Source organism: Gopherus flavomarginatus, chromosome 10 (assembly GCF_025201925.1).
Source record: "Gopherus flavomarginatus isolate rGopFla2 chromosome 10, rGopFla2.mat.asm, whole genome shotgun sequence".
Classification (NCBI taxonomy): domain Eukaryota; kingdom Metazoa; phylum Chordata; order Testudines; family Testudinidae; genus Gopherus; species Gopherus flavomarginatus.
The window spans coordinates 74,861,446-74,873,903 of NC_066626.1; the positions used below are offsets into that span (position 1 = coordinate 74,861,446).

General features: G+C 42.6%; 1 protein-coding gene across 1 annotated transcript in view; it reads right to left on the reverse strand.

Annotated features, from left to right (window-relative positions):
• The window catches only part of MRAS (muscle RAS oncogene homolog), a 62,534-nt gene that overhangs the window by 20,324 nt on the left and 29,752 nt on the right, over window positions 1-12,458 (reverse strand). Inside the window, exon 2 of the mRNA XM_050917186.1 lies at window positions 10,083-10,293. Within this exon, the coding sequence (XP_050773143.1) occupies window positions 10,083-10,275 (193 nt within the window). The 5' untranslated portion in view covers window positions 10,276-10,293. The remainder of the gene's footprint in view (window positions 1-10,082; window positions 10,294-12,458) is intronic.

The following is a 12,458-nucleotide window of genomic DNA, read 5'->3' on the forward strand; positions in this document are numbered from 1 at the left end:
TTCTAATAGGCTTTGTGAATGGGGAAGCAAGGGGGTATATCAAGCAAAGGAAGCTTTTGGGTGAATAGCGAGAAAAGAGATTACTCAATGGTGACACCCATTCGGCAGGGGAGCAGTCTCATAGACTCATAGATCAGAAGGGACCAATCTGATCATCTAGTCTGACCTCCTGCACAAGGCAGGCCACAGAACCCCACCCATCCAATTTTATAACAACCCCTATCCCAGGACCGAGTTATTGAAATCCTCAAAAATGGTTTGAAGACCTCAAGCTGCAGGGAAACCACCAGCAAGCGACCCGTGCCCCAAGCTGCAGGGGAAGGCGAAAAACCTCCAGGGCACCTGCCAATCCGCCCTGGAGGAAAATTCCTTCCCGACCCCAAATATGGCGATCAGCTAAACCCTGAGCATGTGGGCAAGAGTCACCAGCCAGCACCCAAGAAGGAATTCTCCGCAGCAACTCAGTACCCATCGCATCCAACATCTCCCCGCAGACCATTGAGCAGACCTGTCTGGTGGTAATTCAAGATCAATTGTCCAAATTAACGATCCTATCATAACATCCCCTCCATATACTTATCAAGCTTTGTCTTAAAGCCAGGAAAGTCTTTTGCCCCTACTACTTCCCTCGGAAGGCTATTCCAGAACTTCACTCCCCTAATGGTCAGAAACCTTCGTCTAATTTCAAGTCACTCAGTGGAGTGGTGGAATCCCCACTAGATGGAGCAATCACACATCAGCTGTGGAATGGACTAGAGGCCTGATCCTGGCCTACAAAGACTGATGCATGGGCTTACTTTAACTTACCTAAGTAGCCCCATTGACTTCAATACAGCTACTTTGCATGAGTGAAGTTATGCATAAGCATTAATCTTTGCAGGCTTTGGGTCAAGCAAATGAATGGTTTCCGTCCCTAAGCTTATATGGCTCCATTTTAATCAGCTCAGCTGGTAGATATCCCTATGACAGAGCCTTCTGAATCGCAGGGGGAGCTGGGTTTAATACTTGGCTGCAGCAACTGCAAGATACACACAGGTTCATCCCTAGAGTAGTTCAGGGACTTTAGTGGAATTACACTAGGAATGAATTTAGCCCAGTGAATCTAGGCTCCAAATGGAGCGAAATATATTGAATCCACAATTTGGTCCATTAGCCAGAGAACGTGGACCTGGTTGAGCTTTTTGGAGCATATGCCCACAAGCATAACTCCCATTAAATTATCTGTGGGAAGGATGTGGTAAACACATGCAGAGTTGATGGTAAGTAACACTGATATTTAATATTATTCAGTATTCCTTATTTGGTGTAAACTAAAGGTAGATCTGACCCAGACAACCAGATCTAAACCCTCTGGGAGGCGTGTAGGGGTGGGGGGGGGGAGAAAAGAAAATCAGGTCTGGATGTGAACTCCATATCTTGGGCCCCATCTCCAGTGAAAACTAGCTCACTGTACCAGTTTTCACGACGGATTTGCCTTTGGCCTAGTCAGCTTTCTGTCGCTCCTATCATGTGATAGTTTTCTGCAGGGGAAAGCCATGCAATGAGGAAACACTTGGGCCTTTATGAGCCTCTGCACTGTGCTCTAACTAAACACACAGATGTTGTAACATGGAAAAACACAAGTACTTGAATTCTTGCCCTTTCTTTAGGGGAAAGAAAAGGGCCTTTACGAAGACGGAGAAGCCCTTTAAAGAACAGCTTCCATTTCAACAAACAGAGTAAAGAGCCAATTAGTAAAAAAGGGCCTTTTCTCCAACAAACAGGCAAGAATTCAAAGCCTTGCGTTTTCATGTTGTAACTGACATTTTCCTGGCAGAAAGACAAAAATAAAATAAGCCTCTTAGAAGGTCACAAGCCCCCACGCAATAAGAGAAGCAGCTTAAGCTAAAATTTAGCTCATTCAGTGAAACTACTTGATTAAAAAACAACCTCCACCAGGCAAGACAGAAGGAGTCTGAAAACACCCCTAACCCTTCACCTTCTGGTCGGACAATTCCCAAGCTTCTTTAGTGGAAAAGCAGACAGACAGTCAAATGCAAGTGGTCTTAGGACCAGCAGCAACATCCTGCCTCACAGTGAGAAATGCTCAGGATCTCTATGTTCTGCTTTGCAAGCGCACGCATGCACACACACGAGAACTGTCTGCAGTTATTTCAAGGGTTTAAACACACAGGATGGAGTGGGATTGTGTAGGGCCTGATCCAAGTCTATTGGAGTCTTTCCATTGACTTGATGGGTTTGGATCCAGCTCCTAGGTTAGTATGCACAAAGATAACAACTAGGAGCAAAGGCATGAACTAAAAAGAAAAAAAACACAACTGAATATCAGGAAAAATCTTCCTTCCAATAAGTGCTGCTAGAAAGATTGGAATAACCTTGTGTCAGGGTTCCCTCCTCACTCTAAACTCTAGGGTACAGATGTGGGGACCTGCATGAACAACCCCCTAAACTTATTTGTACCAGCTTAGGTTAAAAAAATTCCAAGGCACAAATTCCTTCCTTGCCCCTGATATTGCTGCCACCACCAAGTGATTTAAACAAACAAACATTCAGGGAGGGCCACTTGGAGCCATACCTCCCCCCAAATATCCCCCCAAACCCGTACACCCCCTTTCTTGGGGAGGCTTGAGAATAAATATTCTAACCAATTGGTTACAAAGTGAGCACAGATCAACCCCCCTGGGTCTTTAGGACACTGAAAAACAATCAGGTTCTTAAAATAAGTTTATTTAACAAAACAAAACAAAACAAAAACACAACCATAAAAGAATCTCCTCTGTAAAATCAGGATGGAAGATAACAAAAAGATTCCAAACACAGAGGATTTCCCCTCTAGGGGAAACTTTAAAGTTACAAAAACAGGGATAAACCTGCCTCTTAGCACAGGGAAGATTCACAAGCTAAAACAAAAGATAATCTAATGTATTTCCTTGCTATTACTTACTATTTCTGTAATATTAGATGCTTAGTTCAGATATGGCTTAGGGAGATGTATTTTCCCTGCCCTGGCTCCTCATTGACCCAGAGAGAACAAACATACAAACAAAAAACCTTCCCCCACAGATTTGAAAGTATCTTCTCCCCTTATTGGTCCTTTTGGTGAGGTGCCAACCAGATTATCTGAGCTTCTGAATCTTTTGCAGGTAAAGGAGAGATTAACCCTTTACAGGGTAAGGAGAGATTTTATGCTACCTTTGGCTGTATGTTTATGACACTTCGTAACTGGGATGTCCCAAAAGGTGAGGCACTTAAAACTAGACTGCACAAACCACCAGAGAATGCAGGAGTCACCACGCACTGGCCCCCAGGGAATGGGTCACTTTCACTAACAGGTTTAGCAATCAGGAGACCGAGCACAGAATTTGAGTTTATGTGGGTCTTCAGAAACAAAAAAAACACACACATGTATAATAGTAATGCCCAGGAAACAAAGGCCTACAGTAGCTTCTGCACTCAAAACGTGTAGGCAACAGTTACCAGCTTCGCCTCCTTACCCCCGTCTGAAATTTTACAGAGGATCGGATCCTCAGCTGGTGGAATTCAGTGTAGGTCCAAAGTCAATACAGTTACACTGCTTTACACCAGCTGAGAATCTAGCCCAGGGAGCCTACAAAGGGTGCAGACAAGTCAATCATGACAAGTTAGGTCCAGCAATGTGCCAACTAAATCTTCATCTTGTCAGCGAAACAAGGTTATTTTGGATTCCCCCATTTCCCTGCGTGTGGCTTGAGCCCCTAGGAATTTTAGCCTTGTGAAAGCATTCCATGGTGGCTCCACATACAGAATAATAGTTCCAAATTGGCATTTAACAGTCATATAAAAATAAAATCCTCTGCTGGTTGCTAATTCAGCCTGCGTACAGAAAGAGAGGTAAGAAAAAAAGCCGTGATTGAAACTCACTTAAAGATACAGCTAACCAAATGAGATTAACTCAGGGAGCTATTTAATTCTAACCTGCAACTTGTGCCTGTACACTGTGTGTGATTGCATCTAACCCGGTATGATATGGCCACTTCGACCTCACAGGACAGCAGGAAATAATGAAAATAGCTAAGTGCAGAGACAATGGAGCCTGCAATCATAAAACATCCCTAAGGAGACAGCATTCTATAATTCACAGTTAGCACTTGCCTTTAGGGGCACGTCCCTTATTTAATAAAGCACTCTGTAGTATTCACCAGCAATGTGCCCCAAACGCTGCAGGGACAGTCCTGCAAGCTGGATTGGTTACGACCATTAATAATTATCTTTGCACTTTTGTAGCAGCATCTTTCATACAATCCTCTTAAGGGGCCTCCTTACCACTAAGTCTCACTATACCGCCTTGAGGCAGGAAAATACTATTTTCCCCTCTTTATAATTAGGAAAACAGACACCAAGAATAAGTGACCTGAACAAACTCAGAGAGCAAATCCCCTCCCCCGTAGATGGGTCTGAAAAATGAAATAAAAAGCAAACTGCATTTAAACCTATTTCAAGTGAGAAAGAGTAAAGAAATTATATAACCCAAATAAAAACGTTCCATCATGTTCCCAGCTTCTGTTACACAAGAAGGGCAAGTGTAGGTCTTGTTTTGGTTAGCACAAAGCATTTTACAGGGCAATGTTGGAACATTATTACAGCTCATGGACAGTATAGAGGCTTGGAGGGGAACTCCAAAGAAGGTGGACTGTGTTTTTGGAACAAATTCGTCAAATGCCTACCCATTCCAGCTTGTGTGTTATATTTACTTCTGCATCACTAGATGCTTATAAAGCCCCCGCATCGTATGTCTTCACTTGGCAATCACATCCTCCACAGCCAGTCCTAATCCTTTTTTACAAGCACTGGAGTGGGTGAGGGGAAGGGGGAAGTCACCCCATGAAGGATTGAACTGCAAATGAAGTATAATTAAAGGAAGGCAGATGAGTTTGAAGGGTAGCATGATGCATCTTTATACTTCTGTCATGCTTCTCCTCGACTGTATTGCTTTAACCACTCATGCTAAAAGTATGTACCTAGCATGGGAGCAGCTGTCTAAGGATTTGTATTATTCTGTGATACTATTACCTGATCAAAAGCCCAGATAACTCAATGAGAAAAAAAGACACCCATTGACCTTCATGGGCTTTGCAACAGGCCCTTAAGGAACAGTGTCAAAGGAAACAGTAAGAGACACCCTTTAATTTTCTCTCAAGGGGCATGGCAAGGGCCACATGCAGTTTCAAACAAGAACGTCCTTTTCTTCCCCACTAGCTGGCCTCAGGCATGTATGGTGAGTTTCTAATGCTGGATGAATAAAGGAAAAGAGAGAGGCTGCTGCAGTTTTACCTCTGAGGCAGGAGGAGGGCTTTAGAATCCTCATGCCACTGCTAAGTGGGATTCCCAGAATGCAGTTCCAGGTTATGGCTGAATTAAATTCCGGATGTGATGAGGTGTGTGGAGAAGAGCTAGTCAAAATGGTTTATTCAAAGCTTTTTTTCTGAGGGGTGAAAAATGGCTTTTTATTGAAACAGAATGTTCTGTGAGAAAAACTTCCATTTGTTAACAGCAGAAAAAAGTTGATTCTTTGGAACTTTTTGGTGTTTTTGATGAAACCCCCCCAAAAGTTACATGCAAGTATAAAACAAGATTGTTTTCTTGGAATTTTTTTCTGCTGAAAACAAAATACATGGTTTTGACCAGTCCTAGTGTGGAGCAGCTGTTATTCTGATGTAAGAATGCATGGTGTGGCTGCAGAGAGCAAAGGTCACTTGCCACTTTAGAAGGCAGGGCTCTGGACAAAGGAGGCAAATCAGACAGTGGCAGGCTATAGTTAACAGCAGGATCTGGCTTGTATCTGATGTAATACTGGAATAAAAATAATTAGTTAAATAAAAGCTCACTTGGGGGCGGGACAGCAATAAAGCAAACATCACAATCCATATTTATGCCCTGAACCTGCAAACACTCACACATGCTTAAAGTTAAGGATAAGTGATTTTAAGCACATTAGTAGTCAGTTAAGCACGTATATGTTTTCAGGATTGAGGCCTTGAAGCAAGATTTACAGCCTTCCTTTAAACACTTTAGGTACTGCTTTTCTCCTCTAGAAGGTAACCATAGCATCTTAGCATGCAACTGAATTCTCAGTAAAATAATTTTGATCCAAAAAATTAAGAATTTTTGAAGATTTAAAAAAGCTTCTTTTAAAAAGATACTGGTGGCTCCCCTTCCTCTTGTTTTTCTGCCTGTCTGTCATTTAAAAAATGACAGTTGCCACAAATGTCAAACATCACATATCTAAAGCCCCAGAACATCTTGAGCACGACCATAAAAGAAAATAGCATTCCAGGCTAAAGTTATGTTTTTGGGTTGACTACGCGCTTATGAGAAACTGGACATGTGCTTTGGGACTGGTTCATGATACTGGAACTCAGGAGTCTGCAGGGGTTTTCACACATGTGATTTGTGGACTGGATGATTATGTCTTAATGGTTCACAGATTTAGATCCCAAGGCCAGAAGGGACCACTGTGATGATCTAGTCTCATCTTCTGTATAACAGAGGATATAGAATGACCAAAATAATTCCTAGAGCAGATCTTTTAGAAAAAAGACATCCAATCTTGTTTTAAAAAATTGCCTATGATGGAGAATCCACCATGACTCTTGGTGAAGTCTTCCAGTGGTTAATTACCCTCACTCTTCAAAATGTTACATCTTATTTCCAGTCTGAATTTGTCTAGCTTCAACTTTCAGCCATTGCATCATTTTATATCTTTTGCTGCTATACTGAAGAGGCCATTATTAAATATTTGTTCCCCATGCTGGTACTTACAAGTCACGTCTTAACCTTCTCTTTGTTAAACTAGATTGAGTCCCTTGAGTCTACCACAGTAATGTTGTGTATTTGGTTGTCATGGTTTTTGTTCTATGGCAACTGAGTTAGATTATTAGGGGCTAGCCCAGCCAGCTTTGGCCGGTTAGGCGAGCTCTGTGTCTGTAAATAAATGGTAGTTTTGTTAGCTGTCTGGCCTCAAGTGATTTCTTCCTAAACTGGCTGCCCCCAAGGATATAATAAGTGGCGACGATAGATGGGATTCCAGTGCTGCTCCAGTAACAGAAGGAAGTAGAAGTCAAGGTAAAGAACCAACAAATAAAAAAAGCTGCTTGTTTGCACTGACTGTGAAAGTGAAACTAACAATCAAGACTACTCTGACCAGGCCACTGGAAACTTTTGATGAGAATATAGTGCAGTGGCCTGTGTACACTGAGCGTTTTGAGCTTTTTGTTATTGCAAATGACATTACAGAAGAGAAGAAGGTGCCAATATTCTTAAGTGTTGTAGGGGCTAAAATCTACTCCCCGCTATGCAACTTACTACACCCTGTTAAGCCTGAGACTAAATCTTACAGTGACATTGTGGAAATCCTGGGGTCCCATTTTTCCCCAGAACCACTGGTAATTGCTGAAAGATATCAGTTCCACAAAAAGAAGATGAAACAGTTGTACAATTTGTAGCAATTTTAAAAAAGCTAGCAGAACACTGTGAATTTAAAGAGATGTTAAATGATGCCCTGCATGACAGGTGAGTGTGTGGCCTGCTTCCTAAACCGGCTGCCCCCAAGGATATAACAAGTAAGGCAGGTTTTCTAATTCTTTAATCATTCTTGGGGCTCTTCTTTAAACCATCTCCAATTTATCAACAATCTTCTTGAACCGTGAATGGCAAAAAGTATTCCAGCAGAGGTCGCACCAGTGCTAAATACGGAGGTGAAAGAAGCTCTTTATTCCTACTCAAATTTTTCTCTGTTTAATGCATCCCAGGACTGCATTACCCCTTTTGGCCACACCGTTGCACTTGGACCTCATGTTCAGTTGATTATTCCACCATGAATTCCATTCCCCCCCGCCCCCGGAGTCACTGGTTCCCAGGCTAGTCCCCCATTCCGTAAGTATGGCCTGCATTTTTTGTTCTTAGAGGTGTACTCTTACATTTAGTTCTTTCAAAACATGTATTGATTACTCACACCCAGCTAACCAAGAAATCCAGATTGCTCTGTATCAGTGATCCATCCACTTCATTATTTATCATCCCCTGACTTTTGTGTTATCTGCAAATGTGATCAGTGATGATTTTATGTTCTCTTCCAGGTCACTGATAAATATGTCAAAATAGTATAGGGCCAAGAGTTAGTCCCTGTGGGATCCCATCAGTATCACTGAGCAGGTATGTTGATTTCCCAGTTACATTTTGAGATCTACTAGCCAACTTTTAATCCATTTCATGTGTGCCATGTTAGTTTTATATTGCTCTAGTTTTTTGAAAAATCAAAATGTCATGCAATACCAAGTCAAACACCTTATAGAAGTATATTACAGCAATACTATTATCTTTATCAATGCAACTTGTAATCTCATTAAAAAAAATCAAGTTAGTTTGACAGGATCTATTTTCCAGAACCATGTGACTAGCATTAATGATATTACCTTCCTTTAATTCTTCATTAATCGAGTTCCATATCAGCCACTCCATTATCTTGCCTGGGACCAATGTTGGACTGACAGGCCTATAAATTATCTGGGTCAGCCCGTTTGACCCTTTTTAAAAATTGGCACAGCACTAGCTTTCTTCCAGTCATGTGGAACTTCCCTAGCGCCCCAAGACTTATTGAAAAAAAAAAACCACCATTAACTGTCCAATGAGCTCTTCAGCCAGCTCTTTTCAAACTCTTGGATGCAAATTATCTGGACCTGCTGATTTAAGAATGTCTGTCTTTAGTAGCTGCTGTTTAATATCATCCTGAGATATTAGTGGACTGGAAAGAACATTATCTTCACAATATGAAATGACTACATCATCTCCCCCTCCCCACAATACATACAGAAATATTTATTGAATACTTCAGACTTTTCTGCATTGCTATTGATCAATACCATTTTCAGGCTGATTTTGTTGCTTTTTAGTGATTGCGTTGAAATGCTGAGGGAAGGGGGAAAGAGAGTGAATTTCCTTAACTTATCGCAGAAACCATAGTGAAGCACACAGTTTATATCATCCAAGTACAAGTATACATATGTATTAATATTGGATATAGTACATTGTAAATAAAACCATCTCAAGAGTTTGATTCTGACACGGAACAATTTCCCTTAGAGCTTCTGAGCAACTTGTTTTCCTTTAAAAAAAAAAAAAAAAAAAAAAAAAAAAAAAAAGGGTATGTTGCAATTTTAGCCAGTTCAGTCTATTCTTCTTGTATGAACAAGAACGGACGCACAAGTGATCTGTCCTCAGTTACAAGCACCACCACACAGCAGACAGGCATCTGACTGGTACATTAAAAGGTGGACTTAAATGTAACCCATCACAGAACCAATTCCTGCACACGATGGGATGCAATTGGTACCACAGTTCTTTAATTGCTGGAGGATAAAATCTTCTGCAGTGGATATTTTAATTTTAGTCCTCACTCAGATATCCATTATTACAGCATACACCACTTAGGCAGGACATCACCCCAGAGACTCAATTTAACCCCAAATGATATTTAGTAGCAATGACAGCTTAACAACGGGCACTATAATTCTGCTTAATGTGGATGCCTTCAGATGGCTCAGGTGTATATCAGTCTATGTTCATATTCCAGGTCCCTCACTTGCCAGGGCAAGTTTCACACTCACATACCTGAGGCAAGAGGTTTTTCCACACACTGATTATAACAGGTGATCAGGAATTACGGGGGCCACAGAAAGGGAAAGATTGCCCACCAGGGCATCACAATGAAGAGAATTTACTATTTGCAAAATGATTTGTACAAGAACTGATGCGGCACATAAATAGGGCCATTAAACATAGTGCATCCCCCCATATAAACTTCCCTGGTAATGCATAGGTTTTTATGAACCTGCATGAAATGATACAGCAGAGTACTGTAGCTTTACAAGAAGCCAGTTGCCTAGCATGTACAAATAGCTCACAAGGTGGTTTGCGGTATAATTACAAACAGCCTAAATTGGAGTAGAAGATGCTTGTAAACCCAACAAGATATTGAAAAGTTCAGTACACAGATGTGCTTGGGTACTGTCAGAATGGACAGATCTAAGTGAAAGTAGGTTACTCACCATCAAGAATTGCCCACTGGCCATCTATTTCCGTGTGTTTCAGGTAGGAATCTTCAATGGTTGGGTCATAGTCTGGCACAAAAATCTTCTGGAAGAACTGAATGGTGAGAGCGCTCTTCCCCACGCCACCATCCCCAACCACTACCAGTTTGTATGTGGGCAAGTTTTCACTTGGAACAGCACTTGTAGCCATGTTTCCAGTGGGTCAGACCTGAAGGAGAAAGAGAGGCTGACTCATACCGCGCATTAGCAACAACAAGACGGCTACCTGGATACCAGTTTCCATGAGGAGTGACAGCTGGGATTCCTTCCATTAACCTCACTCTAAACTGGTTGAAGGAGAAGGTGGACCATGACCTTGCATCTTTCCTGCTCTTCTCCAGGCTGCTGGAAAGGGAGCAGGGGTGAGCAGTTGCTGTACGCCATAGGAACTGCTATTGCAAACAGTTGCCCTCGGGGACTGTGGGAAGCGTGAGGGCGGACGCTTGTTAATCCCCATTGGTTTCCAAGAAGCCATTCACAATCTGGGCTCTTATTAGGGTTTTAGTGCTGGCTGGACAGCGCTGAAGGACAAAGTCCTTTTAGCAACAGGACTGGCAGAGCGCAGTGGCAATGCAAACTCTTCCCCTTTTCCCGCACATACCAGCACGTCTCAACCTTGACCTAGATGGACCACTGCTATGGGTGGGAAGGTGGCCACGTTTCCACAGCTTATTCCCTTTCTACAGAGGCTGTCACACAAAGCTCCCACCCACAGCTCCCTCTCCACTAGCAACTAGCTTGAGACAATGAAATCATCTGCACACAAGGTCAAAACAGCTGCTAAGTTACAAATGATTCTTCAGTCACTATCAACTCTTGTTGCACTTGACCCAGTGACCGTAATCTATTAGGAATCCTGAGCCATCAGTTCCTTGAGTGTGTCATATTACATACATCCAAGAGACAGTTATAGTTTGGGCCTTGCCTGCTAAATGCCAGGCAACACCCATAATAGGGTGTGATGGATGATGCAGCAGGTTAGAGTTCAAATCCTGGTTCAGCTGACATATGAAAAGGCACTTAGCAGGCTTGTTCTCTCTCACTATAAAGTTTAGAATAGCTTGCACAGGAGATTCCAGGGTAGCAATACAGGATTCAAGTTCACTGTCAGGAAGGCTATCCCTTCAATTCTAAAGCATTTCCTGGTCCTTCTTGCAGGCTAGGGGGCTCTGAGGGAATGGGCCTCAGCACTCTGTCAGCAAAAGAGCCAATCTGGCACAATGTAGGTCAGGGCTTGCTACTCTTCGGTAGCAACCTGCTATGTATCTCTCTGTATTTGGTTATAGTTGTGTTTGCTTCTGAATTCTAAGAAATAATCTGAGTGTTATGTTGCAACCTTCCAGGAAGAGTATTTATGTTTTGCTTTTAACTCTGTGTGTATGCACATAGGAGCATTGCTACCACAACACAAGGCAGCACATGCCATGAGGAAAGAACCAGCAGCTTTCTAGAGACTACACAGATTTTGGCAAGCCCACTTCTAGCTAGTGCTAGTTCTAGCAGGGTTGTCTGGCAGTAGACGAGAGCTCATATGACCGGGTGGAACAGCTGCTGCATTCCCCAGGTGGCAGACACCAATTAGATACTGTACTTCCCTAGGGTACAGGCTTCCCCAGAGCTCTCCACTGGGAAGGAGAGATTTTTGCACTGGTCACCACTCAGCTGGAATATGCCATTAAAGCCCTTGCCTTTTAATCCTGTGGCACCTTATAGACTAACAGACGTTTTGGAGCATGAGCTTTCGTGGGTGAATACCCACTTCCTCAGATGCATGTAGTGGAAGTTGCCAGGGGCAGCTGTATATATGCTAGCAAGCAAGCTAGAGATAACGAGATCAGTTCAATCAGGGAGGATGAGGCCCTGTTCTAGCAGTTGAGGTGTGAAAACCAAGAGAGGAGAAACTGGTTCTGTAGTTGGCAAGCCATTCACAGTCTTTGTTCAATCCTGAGCTGATGGTGTCAAATTTGCAGATGAACTGAAGCTCAGCAGTTTCTCTTTGAAGTCTGGTCCTGAAGTTTTTTTGCTGCAGGATGGCCACCTTAAGGTCTGCTATAGTGTGGCCAGGGAGGTTGAAGTGCTCTCCTACAGGTTTTTGTATATTGCCATTCCTAATGTCTGATTTGTGTCCATTTATCCTTTTCCGTAGAGACTGTCCAGTTTGGCCGATGTACATAGCAGAGGGGCATTGCTGGCATGTGATGGCATATATTACATTGGTGGATGTGCAGGTGAATGAACCAGTGATGGTGTGGCTGATCTGGTTAGGTCCTGAGATGGTGTCGCTGGTGTAGATATGTGGGTAGAGTTGGCATCGAGGTTTGTTGCATGGATTGG